This window comes from Trachinotus anak, unplaced genomic scaffold (genome assembly GCF_046630095.1).
Source record: "Trachinotus anak isolate AG129_WGS33_773 ecotype Australia unplaced genomic scaffold, CSIRO_AGI_Tana_v1 ptg000012l, whole genome shotgun sequence".
Lineage (NCBI taxonomy): Eukaryota > Metazoa > Chordata > Actinopteri > Carangiformes > Carangidae > Trachinotus > Trachinotus anak.
The window spans coordinates 24,674,479-24,692,118 of record NW_027273863.1 but is presented as its reverse complement, the minus strand read 5'-3'; the positions used below and the strand labels follow the sequence as shown (position 1 = coordinate 24,692,118).

The following is a 17,640-nucleotide window of genomic DNA, read 5'->3' as shown; positions in this document are numbered from 1 at the left end:
TCAAAAGAGCAATTAAACACTGGGAAATACCTTACCTGTTTTGTAAGTTGTTCTTCACACAGTTTATAAAGGACAAAGAATTTCTGGGCTAAGATGACATTCTCATTGAATCCACAACTAGCTAGTTTGACCCTCATGATGATCTGCAAAAGATAACAGGGGAGAAGTGCATATTAGATCTAGAACAAAAGAAAAAATATTACGGTCCAGCAAAAGTAGCCTCGACCCACCTGCCGGTCTGGCACCATCATAGCCACTGTCCTGAATTGCACTTTTAAGTTTTCAGGAAGTTCTTGACGACCTGCATATCCAGGGTTCTGGACGTGGAAGGATGGCATGTTATTTAGTATATATTCAGTGTCTTCTACCTAGGTTTAAGATATTTCTTATAAAATTGGATTTGTGTATCCTACCATGGTAATAAACAGGCCAAACTCTGGATTCAGATCCACACAGTCTCCATCGGTAAAGATGAAAGTGATTTTGTGTTTCTTGCGTGCTTGCAGAACAATGTAGATCTGCTGAGCAGCAACAGAAAGCACTGGCAGGTCGATTCTGTTGAACTCATCAAAGCACCCCCAGGACCCTGACTGCGCAAGGCCTGAAAAAAGAACATGTCATGAATATGTCACTGAAATTGAACACCACACTGCTTGATGAACTGTTTCTGAGATACCTTTGTATATCCTGCCAAGTCCTCTGAAGTCCATCTGGTCTGAGCAGTTGAACACCACCACGTACTTGCCGAGGCAGCGTCCCATGTCTTTTGTAGTTTCAGTCTTCCCAGTGCCAGCTGGCCCTGCAGGTGCACCTCCCATGCTCATGCCCAGAGCCTGGGAGAGTGTGATGTAACACCTGTACATAGAAGGCAGTTGACAGATTCAACTTAAACACTATGTGAAAAGAGAATTCAATTATCAAATAACAAAATCAATTTTTTTCTTGCCTGTCAGTCAGGGGGGTGATGACCAGACGGTCGGTACAGCCCAGAAACTCATTCTGATAAATGAAGTCGACATTAGTGATAGACACAATGACCTTATCGATGTCCTCCTTGAAGTAAAATCTGCTCTGTTTCAGCCATTCAAAGTCATTGACAGATTTTATACGCTTTTTTACCTGGGGACAAAGCAAGATATCAATCTGAATGCATTGCCTTATTTACAATACCAGTCAGTGATATAGTAAGATGTTTCAAAGAACCTACTAGGTCATTAAATATATCACTCTGGTGCACATGGATTGTGACGAGCGTCTCATATTTGACTCTGTCAAACTTGCTCAGGTCATAGGTGGTTTGTTTAATGAGAATGCTGAGTAATTGTAGAAATCTCTTTTGGGTAAAAGGCATGATCTCCCTGTCATCTTCAGCATTTTGTAATGCCTCCTCTGCATCTCTTGTCCAAAGCATCTGGATTCCCAGCAAGCCCACCTAAAAAAGAAAGGGCAAAAGAACATGTGAAAGAGATGCATCTAGTAAAACGAAAAAATGAATTACCTAAGTGTAATCTGAAAGTATGAGCTAAAACACACTAGTTGTGGTAAAAAGTAAAGAACAACTGATATGTCTCTTTATACCACTCAACACTAATAAGAGAAGGGATCACCCAGTGATCACATATACATACATATATCTATTAGGGTGTCACTAGCATGAGATGTGTACAGTCACATTACTGTCTTCTGACCTGTGCTTGAAACTTGTCGAGAAAAGAGAGAAGATCGAAGTCTTCATCGTTGATCTCTAGATCCGAAGCTTTGATAACAGAGTGTAATGAAGTTTGCTGTTGTGACAACAGCTTCCCGAGCCAGAGCTCCACTGGTCCCTGTGCTATCACAGGATTGTCCAGCTGAAACCACAAACACACATTCACTATATTTTACTATACTTGTGATCAGTTAAGGAAAGGAACAAAGTGCATTCAATCAAGTACAATTTTAAGGTAGTATACTCTTTTCCCCTATGCAGAGTTGTGGAATTCACAAACAAAACATATGACAACACTTATGCAATATGATGAATTTTTATAGAATCTACTATGCAACCATATATAATAATTAAAGTAATTAAAATCAGCTCCATTTAGACCAGATGCAACAAAGTGCCTTACATTAAGTTCAACACATGTATTTCCATATTGTATTAACATTCTGCAATTGTAGAATTATATTAAAGTTATAATCTGCAAATGGAATTAGAATTACATACCGGTAGTTTCTCTCCTTCTTGTGAAATAACAGCCAAAATCTTGTCATATTCTGTTGCATGGAACTCGGCTTCATTGACATTGTCAAACACTCCGAGCAGATGTGACTGAAAAAAATGATTGTACCCAAAATTATTTAGCAAATTTTTATTTACCAAACTCTTGAAAATCTTTTTTTTTGTGACAGATTAATTCCTGTCAGAACATTTAAAAAGTGCAGCAATTCACACAAAATTCCCTCTCTCACACTGTCTCACACAAAATATTTTACCATTTTCTTGATTTGTATATGCACATCCTAATTTCACTCTTCCTAGACCTTAATTTCCAACAAATTTTAGTGAAATATGCTGACAGGTTTTTAGGTACCCTGCAGACCAACAGGCAGACATATAAAAGGGACCAAAAACATAGCCTCCTTTGCAGAGGTATTTTGAAGCTTTTTATAATGAAAATCAATGTTCTAACCTGAATTGTGTGAGAATCACTGGCTTGTCCCAGAATTTCCAAAAGGGCCGGATCAGACACAAAAAAGAATCTTGGAAACAGAAGCCTCTTTTTCTCTAGGTACCTGTTGAATTAGATTACGTCATCATCAGTATAAACATCATCTCCATTGACTGTACTGATAGACCTATGTCATTCAGAAAACTATTCTGTATTTGGTCCAAAGCATCTGCAAGGCTTGTGAGTTGTAGAAGAGAGTAACTAAATCAATTGAAAATTAAATTGAAAAAAAAATAAAAAAATAAATAAATAAATAATGTAAAACATTTAAGTGGAAAAGAATTACAAAAATGCAAACCATTAAATACAAGTGGTTGATGACACCAACTTCATTGCTTTGCAATGAGGCTGTTGCAAAATAAAAACATAATTTTGCCCTTGTGTGCAAAAATTGGTTAATTATGCAGTAGGCTTGACTATTTATGCAGAAACAATGCATAATGCACTTAACGGGGTGAAACTACTTTAAGTTTTCTTGCCCCTACTGATGTCTGTAACATATAGTCATAAACTAAATGGAAAAGCCACTGGCAAAGCTTTACCCTGCAAGAGATTTTTGACAGAACTCCAGCTGTTTCTGCAGATCTGGTAGGAGCTGTCCCAGAGTTGGATCCCCCACACAGCATTCCACCACATTTGGGACCTTTTGGGCTCGCTGCATGATCTTAATCCAAGACTTGTCAATATTCTGAAAACGCTTCGCTTCCTACATTGGGAAATATTTTGCATGATAAGAGTAGTAATATAGTAAGTATTTTAGTAGTTTATTGAGAAGAGCAACACACTGTATGCAAAATAAATGAAATTAACCTGAAGACTATTCACTGATCATTGTAAAATGATCAGAAAATATAAAGATCAAAAGTATATACTGTACCTGTGGCAGGTCTTTGGCAATGTCACCTCCAACAAACACAGCCTCCAAATAGATCCACAGGTTTTGCACAATAATCCACTGTTCAATGACATCAGATGATGTTGAAAGCTTAGAGACCCAATCCTGGATCTCTGCTTTGTAGTAGGCACTGTACCTGTAAAAGGCAGACAAAGACACAAGTTCAAGGCAAGAAAGCACAAGGCATTGGGTGGACATCATGTCTGAAAAAAAATCTTTTTATAACAGAGCCAAAATTACTTCCATTCCCTATGAATCATGACAAACCCAGTCATCTTTTCTCTTATTTACTCCATCCTCTATCATACTTGGTCTTACATGTTTTTTGATTTCCCTTCTGAACTTGCCAAAAATTTCAAGTGAGAGTTTTCAATGTTCTACCTGTTGCTCAGCAGTGAACCTAGCACCATCAGACTGTCCTCCAGAGTGGTGAGAATCTCTGCTGTCTCTGCCCCTTTCAGCATCAGTTCTCCTCTATTCTTAAATGTCATCAAGCTCAGGGTCTGGCCAGACCACACTTCTTTCACTTGTGACAATTTGGCCTCAATATCTTTCTCCTTAACGGCTGATATGGAGATATCCTAAAATGCATAAAGCCAAGCATAGAAGGGTTCATAAAGTAACAGGATATTGCAGCTTGAAATTAGGACAGGTTGTAACCAAAGCATCAGAACTGTCAGCAAACCTCAATTTCATCCTTGTACTTCAACAGAGGTGCTTCCATGATGTTCTGGAGTGTAAAGGTCTTGGACTCCACGTCAAATTGGTGCCCAGTAAGGTCTGTGATTCGGTCCCAGTGTCTTCTCATCATAGATTTATTTGCCATCATCTCAAGCAGAGGGCATGACTCACTGAAATCATCAATCGTCCTCTTCAGGTCCAGAAAAGCTTGCCATTCCTTCAGTCCTTTGGGCAGCTTCCGGCACCTAAAAATAGGGATAATAACGAATGTAGGTGGTACAGCAGCAAAGCAGGAGTCTGAATAAATAAACATGTAAATAAATGTTTTTATATGGGCACATGCCTGCCTAAAAGCCTGTGTGTTCTCCTCCATTCAATAAAATCACAATTCATAATAAATTTGTTCTAACAGTAAGGGGGGGGAATTAAAATGAAATATGTGGATTACCTGTTCTGAAATTCCAAAAGCTCTGCATTGATCTTCTCAATATCCACATCTGTCCACAGAATGCCATAGTACCTGCTAATCTTAGTCATGACTGCATCATATAGGCCATAGAGTTTATGTAGCAGATCAAGCTCTTTTCTGGAGTAATCATAAGAGATCATTGGTTTATTAATTTGAATACATTACAAAATACCAGAGATTTACAATGTAACCAGATAGAATGGGAACATACTTTTTCTTCTGTAGACAGTCATACTGTGTAACTGGTAGGCCAAGAAGCTCCTCTCCAGAGCTGTATGTGCTGAAATTTCTCCACAGTTCTTCAAATCTAGCCTGAGTAAAATAAAAAGGAAAAAAATAAGATGCATCATTCATATTTTATTTTGCAGTATAAGAACCAGTAAACTGACATTCGACCATTCAACATACAATGAAACACTGCAAGACCAAACAAGAAAAAAAAATTGAAATAAAAATTGCCATCAACAAAAATGTTTCGACAGAGTAACAGAGGAAATTATAAAGTGGACATTTTATTGCACAAAAGAATATTTGATGTAGCCCTTATTAGACAGTAGCTTTCTCCATCTCATGGTTATTTTTGACATTCCTTTTACGCCTAACTGACTTTATTGAAAACATGGATGTCTGCATTTAAGTGGAGGATCTGGAGAAATTTTTACAATTTCAATCAATCTTAAGCTCAAACTGAAATATTTTTAGTGTACTACATATAGTACTGTATGTGTCTTCTCTCTTATGCTTTTCATTCATCTAACATTGACCAGTATATACAATAGGATGGTATTACGCTAACTGACAATTACCTGACAGATCTGGAGCCTGCGGCTTGCTTCTCGTGGAGCTATTCCATCAACCATGGGGCCTTCCTAATGAACAAGATCATACAAACTGATGAATAGATAAATTTAAATTGACTAATTTAATTGATTGAAAACTTACACATACACTAATAAGAAAATATCCAGATTACTTACTGAATCATATTGTGCTATAAAAGTGTTAACATCGTTTTGGAAAATAGCAACACACTCCAGAAGGTTTTGTTTGAACTTGGGTTGCATTCGAACAAGCTCATCTTGCACTGATCTCTAGGAAAGTCAGGAATTAAAAACCAAGATCACAGGGGAGTTACAGAGGAGCACATTATAAAATCATTAAATATAATGAGAATACTAACAGCTTTAGACTGAAGTTTTGTGAAGAGATGCCTCAGATTGTACACCCCCTCTGCTTCTCTTTTGGTCACCTCTGCTTCATATTTAGTCAAAATTTTATAGTCTTCCTGTAAAATGTGACATCATCATTAGATTGTTATTTGAAAGCTACAAAAATCAAACAGGGTTACCTTATGAAGGAAAAAGAACATATGACATCAAATAGACAATAGAAGTGAAAAGCATTTCTGAACCATCAATGACAATCTACAAATTTTATGAGTGCACAAATTTAAGACAGAAAACAGGGACCATAACATGGTAATGACAATCACAATGCCCACAAATAGTCTCTGCCTCATAGATCATTGAAAGCCAACAATTCACTTATAATTCATGGCGTATTGTCTTGACTTTTACAGTGCCTTACTGCCAACTGTGCTTGTTATTATCTGCCATCACAAACCAGACTTCACCAAGATTTGTCCACATTCCAAGCCTGGAAACCTAACACAAGTCTAACTATATCTGTAGAGCCCATTTTGATCTGCTACTTGATAAGACTGTATTTATTTATTTCACTGAGGCCACTGGGTGGCACCACAGTGGTCCCAATGCAGAAATGCAAAATAAAATAGGGTCTGGGGTAATGTCTTGTGCCATATGATATCCTCTAATTGGCAGCTAATTGTCCTCGCCATTGCAGCCCCTTGTGATTGTTTTTTTTTTCCTTCATTTTTTTTCTTTAGTACTATTTTCATCTGTACACGGCCACACAAGCATTGCAGTTATAGGTGAGACTTAGGATATATCCCTGAAAAAAAATTATTATGCTAATCATACCTCAATAGAAATCAATGTCATATCAGTCTGTATTTCAGTATCCCGAAGCTTGGACAGGGCTCCCATGGCATGGCGCACATCTTCCAGATTATCCACAGAATGAGATAGTTGTATGAGGTATTTGTTAGCATGTATGCTGGTGTCAATCATTTTCTTTTTGTACTTCTCCTTCAGGTATTTGCACAACAGTTTCTTCCAGGTTTTGGTCTCAACTTTCAGGGCCTTCTTTAATGGATCTGTGTACAAGACATACAATTTGCATTCCTCTCTTCTAACACATGCAGATAGTTCTCAAATCAGGCACAATTTAAGAAGTAATCTGACTTGATTTGACTCAAGTAATCAAATAGAGAAGGACAACAAATGTGTTTTAAAGATTTCATAAAAAGAAACAGGGGTGCTTCTGCACTGATGTTCAGCAAGGTACTGCGCCTTTAAGAAAAAAAAAAAAAGGCAGTGTCCATATTCACCAAGACATCTGGAAGAATGGCAGCATTCATTATTACATTACCCGTTGACAGCTCAATAGATTCCAAAACAATGATGGGTTTGATATCATCAATTTCTTGTTCTACTGAGTCGTAGTTCTGGATTTCAGATTTAATCTGGATCAAGGATGGATGGCTGTCCATGAATTCCTTAAAAAATTAACAAAATCATAGTGCTGTTATTTCAGGAAAACAGATATTCTGTCTAAGAGTCAAAACAAGAACATGTTATGCTTGCAGGAAAACAAACCTTGACTTTGAGGTTCTTGTCCTTATTCCAGATCACACTGAAGGGACTGAACTCCTTCAGAATACCAGCCGCTTGTTCTTTCTTGGAGCTGACTGCTGTTTTCAGAGTGAAGACCACCTTTTTGATGTCCTTGTGTTCAGCTACTCTGTGATAGAAATTCTCTTTTTCTCCGCCTATGAGATCATTAAGAACAGGCAAATGAACAAAAACATCCCAAAAATTGGTCTTGATTATTTCGATCAAAGATTGATAAACCAAATTATTTTCACACTGCAAATTTCAAAAAGTAATACCTGTAATACCTGTTTTTTTCCATCCATGTACATGCTGACCTTGACATACCTGACAAATTCTTTGAGCCACCCAGACTGCACTCCCACTGCCATGCAATGCCCTTGCTAACTTCCAACACCAGCTCAATGAGGTGATTTATGGCCTGTTGGATCTCATCTACAGTGGGACTCATTACCTGGTGACAACAAATATCAGACAGTAACTACAGCTTCTGTTTCACAAAATTATTAAGGAATTCTAGATTATTCTTACAAGGTAACCACTGTAGGATGTAATCAGTCATCACTGAGTAGCAGAAACTCACCACCTTGGGTATGACCAGCTGGACTTCAGATTTTATTAGCGGGACCAGCTTAGATTCAGACCTTTTTATTGATGTTGATCTGTAAGAGATCATATAATTTCTCTTAGACATAGGTTCTTTTTTATATGCTGGCAAACACAGACATACTTACTTGCAACAAATTCTCCTTTTCAGGATCTCCAGAGATAACTTGGTTGTTTTCACCAGAGCCTCTAATACCCTTGCAGTGAAGTATTCATAAAGCTTCTTAAACTCCTGAAATTAAGATTGTTATGTGAAGCATTAACACCGTTGTTGATATATTGTATACAAGACAAATGTTTTGGTGTTGGTAAGCAAACATACCTTTTCAAATTTGACTGATTTCTCTCTATCTGGACCCTCTAAATTCATTCCCTCATCCTTCTGGCTCTCTCCTGAGAATGTCATATTCCTCTGTCCTATAATGTGTGTTGTATGTGTGTGAGTAAAATAAATAAAGATGTACACACATACATGTAATACATTTAGATTGTGGGTGAAACTCTTAAAACTAGGATTTAAGAGTACCTGAAACAGAAATCTGAACAGTCTTCTTGGTGCCTTTTGATTCATAAATGGCACTAAACACATTACCCAGCTCCTTCACGGCATCTTTAACACGACTACATTTGTAGTCAAAGGTCTTTGCCCACTCCATACATCGATTCTAAAAGAGATTTATAACAACTAAATTGGTAGACCAGACATAATTCACAATTTCAATTCAAAGAAATCAAAATGAAAAATTTACATTCAACCTTCATCTTTAGTTAAGCAACAATTGTTTGAAAAAAACGAAGATCAACAGTTCAATTACGCTTCATATTAAAATTTTGAGGATGAAAATAAAATGGTTATCACAGTCCATACCTCATTGTGGTCAATCAGGTCATGCACTGAAGTCACGTGATCTCCTGGGAGCTCATACAGCACAGTCTCCGAGATGTCCTTAAGGACACTGTCAATGTGTGTCTTACAGATATCTTGCACCTGAAAAAACGAAATATAGTGTGTAATAACATGACTCTTGAGCAATAGCATATTAAGAATATATTGCAGATCTACAAAAATTCACCAGAGGTTATTAATAATCCCTCTAAACAATATGGTATTAAACATGCTGAAGAATTTTTCTAATCTTTTAGAGGAATTACTTATTTATGGTAGTACTTTCAAAAGTATATTACTGTACTTTTGAATACCTTATTGTGGCAATATGCATGCCTAACTTTTGACTGCTTTTATACAGTAACATACCGTCTTTACAAGATGTTTAAGCTCAAACAAAGCAGTGTCAACATTTTGGAAGAACTTGTCCAGGAGGAAGGATGACCAGGTGAGCCGCACTGACCCTTGGCGAAGCACAGATTCCACCTTGCAATTTATCAGAAACAGTTTTTAAAAATGAGCAATGTTAGCTTTAACAATATAACATCTTTAAAACCCAAAAGCTATAAATATAAAAAAAAGTGTTGATGCTGGTTCCACACCTATTCACACTGGCTGTAGCAAATTTCATATTTGCCAGCTTGAACCTTTTCAAGCACAAGTGCTTTTCCTTGCTAAGCAGCCAAGAAAGAAATAAAAACTTCAAGTGTTTGTTTGCACGGACTTGCTGCAAATATCAGTTTTAGTTGAACCATGTGTGTTAACATTTATGAGAAAATGAAAATGGTTAATCTTCAGTACTTTGTTATCTTATGATTTAGTGAAATGCTGTACTCATAATTGTACTGTATTTATAAACTGCTTACATTCTTTACTTTTGAAGCCATCAAGCTGGTGAATTCTGCAGGCATGCTCTCACAAATGGACTCATAGTCTGCCAAAATGGTCTGTAAGAAAAAAATAACCATACAAATAATTTTATATTAAGGTAACCCATCCATAAAAAACAAGTGTATGAATGGAACATTATTGTTTACCTGTAGTCGGAGGTAATAAGTCTTTATTCTGCTTTCCAACTTGACCAGACACAAAGCCTGTTTTGGAACCTCCAGGCCCATCTTCAGCAAACACTTAGCCTCCCGAATGACCTCAGTTACTTTAGGATCAAAGTTGACAACTAATTTTCCAGTCTTTGGGTGACGAACCAGCAGTGTGATATTCAAGACTGTTATGAAGTAGAAAAGGAATTAAGTATTTGAAATAAATATTAACAGAATCCTATGCTGCATCCCAACAAGGGATATAACATGCCATCTAGGGTAGCAACATATTAAGTTACAACCAAAGAACCAACCATAGTCTAGCTGTGACACTTCACCCATCCATGTTCTGTGGTGAACACACTCAAACTCTACAAATGCAAATGCAATTTGGTTGTACATTTTGACCACATCTTGTCCCTCAGGGCTGCACAGGATATCAGAGTGTTTCTATCAAGGACAAAAGATATATTCAACATTGAAATATAATAGTTTGATAATGAAGTTTTTTCAATTGTTTTGGTGGGAGAAATTTAGGCTTACTTTTAGGTATGACATGGGTTCCTCTATTTTTTTGTAAAGGTGTCTGACCCAACTAATCCTTCCAACCACAGGAGGCATGTTTCTAGCTATTGGGGGGTCCTCTCTCAGTTTATCGTAGAGCTGTAAAGAAAATTTACACAAGTAACCCTGTTCATTTAATCAAAAATATCAAAGTCCATATCTGACAATAAATTTGACAATGAATTTATATTTAATTCTTGTTATCTACTTAAGTAATTCAAGCCCATGATGTGACGCGATACCTTTTTCACAAACTCTATTTCTGAGGCATATTGCTGAAGAATAAGACCCAAGATATTGGAAGTTTCTGTGTCCACACAAGGAATGTTCAGCCTCTGAAAACTAAAAACAAAGAAATTTAAGAGATGTGTTAGAATTTTCTGTTTTTCATGTCAAATGGTCCAAAATTTAAATCATTACACAAGGATCTATATAATATACTACCATGCAATATTATACTGACCGCTGTATTAAGCTAAGAGCTTGCTCAGATGAAATGATGTTTGAGAAGCATGACCTCATAAATGCCTGCAGCCGGGTCTTTACAGAAGGATAGACAAAATTTAAATATGAGCATCTATGCTAGAAATAATACTTATATAAGAGAGAAGGAGGTTATGGACACCGCCTATACAACATTTTACAGATTCTAAACAGGAGGAAATTTCACATACCTCAATGTGGCTGATTTGAACCATAAATTCAGCAAAATCAGTTTGAAATTCAGTTGTCCTTGGAGACATCATATCAGTCTGCTTCCGTTTCAAATTCATGGATACAGTGTGGAATTGCCTGGCCAGAACCTCAATACCCTCAATGTTTGATTTTCCAAGAGATTCAAATGTCTTGAACACTGTGATTATTTGTGTGATCTACAATGATAATGATAATGGTTATTGTTAGTTGGCAAGACATTAAGATAAAAGTGGAATTCAAATTAAAAATAGCATTGTGGACTGCACCTTTTCAAGTTGCTTGCAGAGGCCCTCGAACTTACAAAAAATCTGCATCTCTGAAACTTCAAAAGACCTCTTCCCTGGTGTTTCTGTTGTTTGTGTCTTTGTTTTCTGGAAGCAAGACCGGTACTCCTGATACAAACAGATACAGTCCTGCCAAAGGCAAATAATGAATGAAAGCAATTACATGCTGATATCATGTGTTATATTCAGTCCTTAGTTATGACACTGTAGATATTCTCCATGTACATATGTGTCATCATTACCTGTATTTTCTTGATAATGTCTTCAGCATCTTGCTCCCATATTTGACATGTGCCATTGCAAGTTATATATGATCTGCATGCTGTAACCATCTGATTTGTGACCTAGACAATTTTTCAGAAACAAAATTACAAAGTTTCAGAAAGGAAAATGTAAATCTTAGATTGTGTATTTGCATTAAAACCAAATTTTCTAAAGTAAACTCAATTTTTCTGAAACTGAATTCAATACACTTACTTTGATGAACAGTGCAGATATATTTTCTCTTGTATTGTAGTACAGTGAAACACTGTAAATCATTTGAATGGCACTGATGACGTTCTGCACACTTTCCATCATGGTAACCTGCAATCACACATCCACATATGTCTATTATTTACAATACTCTGTTCTTTCGAAAATTATTGCAATCCAATAACCTTATAATGAACAAATACTTTAAACAATGGGACAAACTTTGCGTTAACACATGAGTTTTCCTTAGACATGACTAGACATTCATTACATCAGATTATTGACTATACATACCGGGTCACTGTTGTAAAGAGGTTTAAAGACTTTCTCCAGTGTGCACAGGAATTTTACATTGTCTTTTGCCTCATTGGCATGATCTGTTATCCTGGAGTCCAGCTCCCGCCACATCTGCATAGGTACGTGATTTAAAGTGATACATTTTAGTTCATTCTTTAGGGCTTAAGGGCTTTTGAAGACCAAAGCAAGTTTTTAGATTTCATTGAGTAATATGCACTTTTTCTAAATTAAATCCTTTAATCCGTCTATAAAATGCCCTTCACAAGTTGCTGTATCAGAGCAAAAGTACTCAAAAAGTATGTGTGATATCTCAACTTGATACAATGTCTTAAATAGTTATCAAAGATCAATAATTATTCATTTTATAATTTTTAAGCATAATTTTGACGGATATTTGTCTTGTTTTATTTTACACAGAGTCATATTACATCAACCCTTTGTCAGATCCACTGACAGCCTGGTAAAAATGCTGTATAATAATTTATTTTTACATATAACTTTGTTGATGTTCAACACTCAAGTGTCAGTACCTTCATAACCTTGGAACGGCTGATATGGAGCACCATTACCACTGCCTTACACTCTGGGCCTTTGATGTGACCGATGATGGAGTTGAACCTCAAAGACATTCTTTGCCAGTGCTGTAGCTCACACAGCGGCCCTGCAGAATCATCTGCTTTCCTCAGCTGATCACTTTCTATCAGGACCTGATGATTATGGATACAGAGAAAGGTTACAATTTCATCTTACAGGGCAACTATACAATTAATAAGTAAGATAATAGTAAGATTCATTTAAAAGTAAGTTGTGATTTAGAATAACATGCTTATCTGCAGTTTCCATTTATATTTTGGACCAACTGCATGGACCCTAAACATGTTCTGGCATTGTATCTGAATGACATCTTAATGAAGCTTTAGCCAAGATACAATAAGGAAGATCTTTTCCCTCTAACTTCTCTTTTTATTGGGAGTTCCTGTTATTTTATTATTTTTTGGGGGTTTTCAGCTTCAATGGAAAAAAACTGTCAATCAGTCCTCATAGGCAGTTCTTTAAATGTCACTGTCCCTGTGAGAGGTGTAATATCAAATATAGAATCTTTTATCAACCATTTTACCAACCTGCTCGATTTGCTTGTACCATTGCATCAGAATTTCTTCAAGTCGACGCACCATGTCAAAGTTAGCAGCTGCAACTTTCATATCATCAAGGGAGGCCAATTTAGAGAAGTCAATATCTGTGACTGTTTTAAAATGAACAATGCTCTCATTGTTCATCTGGAGATCTGAGGTACAAACAAGAAGACAGAGTACAAGATCATCAAAACTAGTTAAAGACCACTATTTGGTCATAACAATGTCACTGTTAACAAACTGCAATTTTGAAGTAATTAAGGATCACTTGACAAATAAAACTGCTAATACACATTATTGTTATGATACTTCTAAACATCCAAACTTGAAAGTCTGCCAACTTGAAGAAAAAAATGACTTGCCATCTAAGGTAGTAAGACAATGTTTAATGGTGAACTTGAGGTTCTTTTTAAATTTTGCTCCACGTCGAGTCTTATCTAACGCTCCCCAGTTTTGTTTTGCATCAAGAGCTGGTAGCACAAAGTTGTAGGCATTCCTTATTCCTTTCAGAAGGCCATGTCTGGCATCGACCACTGAAAAACTGATCTCCTGCAAAGTATCAAGACAAGATCACCCGTCACTTATCAAAATCCAAAAGCAAAAATGCTAAATCTAGCTTTGTGCTAGTTACATGGCCATCAGCAGTGAGCATCTTCCAGCTCTTCCTCAGTGAAGACATAGAATGCTTATTAGTTTCATTTGACTAGTTGAAGATGTGATAATAAAATAATAAATGTTAAACCAGCTGTTTTGTTTTGCCTGTAGAAGATATTGATTTGTTATTTGTACTGTACATCAATTAGTTTAGCAAACTTTCTTAAACTCATAAAAAAATCTGGCATATAACAGTAATTTTATATGGATATCTAAGTGCAATAATTCGATGGGAAGCCTTGCCTATCACACAAAGAAACAAAGGAATCACAATTACAGAGACAAACCAGTTTACACATACAAGACCGTCTTACCTCATGTATGTTCTCTGAATTCACAGGAATTTCCACTCTATTCCGTGTGAAAGAGCAGCAAACACCTGTAAGACATGTCTGAGACAAATCTGCTAAAAACAGCCTCAGTATTTTTTCCCCTTTGGTAGTCCCAGGATATGAGCGGCCACTCTCTGAAATTAAATCCAAATGATTCTTGATGACATGAGGAACAAGACAGGACATGTAAAATTATTTACTGCTGTTATCTATTCTTTGTACTAAAGTTTAAATATTCACCAGTAAGGGGGCAAATATAATCTATTAAATTCAGTAGACTTGGTAAAGATTTATCCCCAAATTATACAAATCTAAAATAGAGTGAATATTAATTCAAACACATACAGTGAAGGACCCATAGGTTATCTCTTAGGAATAATACCCCCCTTAAAGACATCTGACATCTTTCTATGGATGGGAAATCAAAAAATAAATACATTTTTTTGAAAAAAATCAATATTGTTAACCAGTTCTATCCCATATATAATACTAGCATAATGACAGTCTAATAAAAAATTAATATGGCATGATGGCTAGTTTATCATAGTCCAAAATTGTCTTTTTAGATTTATGCCTACCTACTCCTGGGACTTCAGCCTCTTGATACACAAAGGAAATTGTTGTACAACCTCCTTTGGCAAAGAAATTGTCAAAAGCAGCCAACTATTGAGCAAGAAAAAAAAGGTGATCAACTTTTTTTATACATATATTTACATGTTAATATAGGCATTCAACAAAAATGTTCCTATAATCTTAAAAATAATCATTTATGAAAATGAAAACTCCTCATCAAAAATCTAAAATGAAGAGATCATTGTATTATGTAATGAATCAACACCAGAAACACATAATGTAAAGTTTTATACACATCACAGCCCCAATGCAAAAGACTGGAAAATTTCTGACTTCTGTATCTTCCTATGGTACTATAGTGGCAGACAGAAATAAGCACCAATATGACGTGATGATGAGTATTTGTTGAGATGTTGCTGCCTTTATCAGTATCACTCCCCCTAGAATCTTGCAATGTGCAGCATTTTAGGAAGTATTATATACTTTTTTTAAGTGTCATTGTGTATTTGATTATCTCACAGACTGAAACCAAAACATGTGAATGTCTGATAAGAATTTATAAAAAGTAACAATGTGCCATTTGTCTCTTGCCACCAAATCTGTAATCTGTTTGGATGTGTTTGGAACAGGTGTGTAATGGTGCTCATCAGTTTCCATCTGGAGGGTAAAGAGAGTGGGTGCAATTGCCACACATGTTTCCAAATGTACAAACATTCTCCTTTAGTCAATATTGAGTCCTGTCTCCCTCCTATCTTTTTTTTTTTTAGAGACCAAATTGTGGCCACAACTAAGAGTCAACTGTCCAGAACTACAGGGATAATTAATCACTTCTATGATTTCTGTAGACTGTCAAAACTCACAGAAGAATCTAAAATAAATTCCTCTACTGCTGTTGGCTCCAAGGACAGTCTGTCAGCCAGGATGTTTATCAAGTATTTGTGTGCAGGGGTGAGGAGCCTTTTTCGCTCTTCTCGGGCATGCTTGTATTTGGCCTGAGAAAGACAAGAGTTGTAAACAGTCATATAGTAGCTCAAGTAACAAACTTGTACCATACAAAATAAGTTACATCTTATTGTTTACATGTATTCTATAAGCCTACAAGGTGTTAGATTAATTTACCTGACATCCATGCTTGTTTGGCTTTTTATCGTGTGGATCCATCATTGACCAAAATCACCTCTCACCTCTGTCCAGGATATTCTCTCTAAATAAAATAATAAAAACATGATTAGATACATGATTAGATAGGCTGGAGCCTCATGTGGCCTACTTCTGCCCTATAGTTTTGAAGACATAGCACATTTAGGACCTTGCATCATGAAGGCCCGAATATAGTCAGTAAACAGATAAAGGCATTTATTTTTTTAATTTTTATTCAGTAAAACAGGATCATTTTTTAAGCGCAAGGTAATTTTAAGCGGTTGCTTAATGTTAAATGCATATTTGTGGGGCATTATATGATGAACCCCACCACACAAATTCACATTACAGTGCTAGTTAACGTTATCTATTCGGCTGTTGAACTGCCGTTAAACTAACCTAAAGGCATATCAATGTAGCTATCGTGCTTTACGCTGACTTAAAAGTTTGACAAATAAAAGTGAAAGCTGAAGATGAAAACTGCTAAATTATTTCGGGTTACTGAGGTCAGCTCAGTGATGAATGCTAACACTGACATTGAGAACAACCTCGCCGTTACCATTAGCTAACTTGCGGAGTTGGACACTTTTGATTTAACATTAATGTAAAATATCTTCCTGCACTTACCGAAACTTGGTCACAATTTAAAATTATTGCCGTCTGGTGGCCACATTTTCTCTTTTTTGTGCTGTTTCAGTAGCAGTTTGTTTCTTTGACCCCTGACAATTAATTTTGAATCCAAATCCAGCCGTTACCGGCCTTTCAACCGCCGATCGTCAACCGTTGAGGAGCCACGGCCGTTTGCGGCAGAGGAGACCGTTTAAATCTCCATGATGCTCCTTCACTTCCATTACTTGTTTCTGTCCTTTCCCTCCCTTACTTCTGGGGTATTTCATTATAATTATCCCGGCCAGTAATTAGTCACTGTACTTGATGCGGGAGGATATCCTGGTTTTTTTTGATGCGCTTCAATACAAATAAACGTCCGGGCACTGTTTGCTGTTGGGTGAAGTTCCCGTTAAAGTTCACAGGAAAATAAATAAATAAATAAAAACAAGCTTTCATGGTGCAGACAAAGGAATGATGTATGTATCATTAGCAGGTACATTTAAACTCCACCTCATTATTCTACAACAGCAACCAGAATACATACACAAACACAATAAACGGCTCACACACGTCCCTTTCCGTGCATTTCTTTCAGTCGTTAACCTGAGAATTGCATTAACTCTGAATTATTGCACTTTATTGCTTAAATTACAACCCGAACTACTTCAGACATAATCAAATAAACAGTACCTGTAGTTATGTGAAGTCTGTCTTGGCCATTTTGTTTTCCACATTTGGATTTTGGCGCCCTCTGCCGGGCTGTTTATATAAGGACGCGGTGGAAGTGACTGAATTAACAACCGATCCCAGATCAGAAAGCGGAGAAGACATATGTTTCGT

The 17,640-nt window shown here is 36.5% G+C and overlaps 1 protein-coding gene across 2 annotated transcripts in view; it reads right to left on the bottom strand.

Moving 5' to 3' along the window:
- LOC139629856 (dynein axonemal heavy chain 8-like) overlaps window positions 1-17,638 on the bottom strand; it is a 33,343-nt gene extending 15,705 nt beyond the window's left edge. Inside the window, exons 1-47 of one of the 2 annotated variants that reach the window (XM_071492759.1) lie at window positions 17,491-17,638; window positions 16,171-16,255; window positions 15,912-16,043; window positions 15,057-15,141; window positions 14,461-14,612; window positions 13,855-14,041; window positions 13,481-13,644; window positions 12,890-13,066; window positions 12,357-12,470; window positions 12,066-12,173; window positions 11,831-11,932; window positions 11,571-11,717; window positions 11,283-11,480; window positions 11,072-11,148; window positions 10,851-10,950; window positions 10,588-10,707; window positions 10,359-10,494; window positions 10,042-10,229; window positions 9,871-9,951; window positions 9,374-9,490; window positions 8,987-9,106; window positions 8,645-8,783; window positions 8,441-8,535; window positions 8,247-8,350; window positions 8,096-8,174; window positions 7,840-7,966; window positions 7,498-7,670; window positions 7,271-7,397; window positions 6,760-6,995; window positions 5,940-6,044; window positions 5,737-5,850; window positions 5,566-5,628; window positions 4,971-5,071; window positions 4,739-4,876; window positions 4,295-4,535; window positions 3,991-4,190; window positions 3,592-3,745; window positions 3,257-3,420; window positions 2,676-2,778; window positions 2,210-2,314; window positions 1,689-1,850; window positions 1,208-1,432; window positions 947-1,119; window positions 677-855; window positions 414-601; window positions 231-317; window positions 36-143 (exon numbers count right to left, since the gene is read on the bottom strand). In XM_071492759.1, the coding sequence (XP_071348860.1) occupies window positions 36-143; window positions 231-317; window positions 414-601; window positions 677-855; window positions 947-1,119; window positions 1,208-1,432; window positions 1,689-1,850; window positions 2,210-2,314; window positions 2,676-2,778; window positions 3,257-3,420; window positions 3,592-3,745; window positions 3,991-4,190; window positions 4,295-4,535; window positions 4,739-4,876; window positions 4,971-5,071; window positions 5,566-5,628; window positions 5,737-5,850; window positions 5,940-6,044; window positions 6,760-6,995; window positions 7,271-7,397; window positions 7,498-7,670; window positions 7,840-7,966; window positions 8,096-8,174; window positions 8,247-8,350; window positions 8,441-8,535; window positions 8,645-8,783; window positions 8,987-9,106; window positions 9,374-9,490; window positions 9,871-9,951; window positions 10,042-10,229; window positions 10,359-10,494; window positions 10,588-10,707; window positions 10,851-10,950; window positions 11,072-11,148; window positions 11,283-11,480; window positions 11,571-11,717; window positions 11,831-11,932; window positions 12,066-12,173; window positions 12,357-12,470; window positions 12,890-13,066; window positions 13,481-13,644; window positions 13,855-14,041; window positions 14,461-14,612; window positions 15,057-15,141; window positions 15,912-16,043; window positions 16,171-16,215 (6,240 nt within the window). In that variant the 5' untranslated portion in view covers window positions 16,216-16,255; window positions 17,491-17,638. Of the gene's footprint in view, window positions 1-35; window positions 144-230; window positions 318-413; window positions 602-676; window positions 856-946; window positions 1,120-1,207; window positions 1,433-1,688; window positions 1,851-2,209; window positions 2,315-2,675; window positions 2,779-3,256; window positions 3,421-3,591; window positions 3,746-3,990; window positions 4,191-4,294; window positions 4,536-4,738; window positions 4,877-4,970; window positions 5,072-5,565; window positions 5,629-5,736; window positions 5,851-5,939; window positions 6,045-6,759; window positions 6,996-7,270; window positions 7,398-7,497; window positions 7,671-7,839; window positions 7,967-8,095; window positions 8,175-8,246; window positions 8,351-8,440; window positions 8,536-8,644; window positions 8,784-8,986; window positions 9,107-9,373; window positions 9,491-9,870; window positions 9,952-10,041; window positions 10,230-10,358; window positions 10,495-10,587; window positions 10,708-10,850; window positions 10,951-11,071; window positions 11,149-11,282; window positions 11,481-11,570; window positions 11,718-11,830; window positions 11,933-12,065; window positions 12,174-12,356; window positions 12,471-12,889; window positions 13,067-13,480; window positions 13,645-13,854; window positions 14,042-14,460; window positions 14,613-15,056; window positions 15,142-15,911; window positions 16,044-16,170; window positions 16,256-16,818; window positions 17,445-17,490 lie in introns of those variants that run through there. The other variant, XM_071492760.1, reaches the window with a different exon arrangement.
- Between the last annotated feature and the right edge of the window lie 2 nt (window positions 17,639-17,640).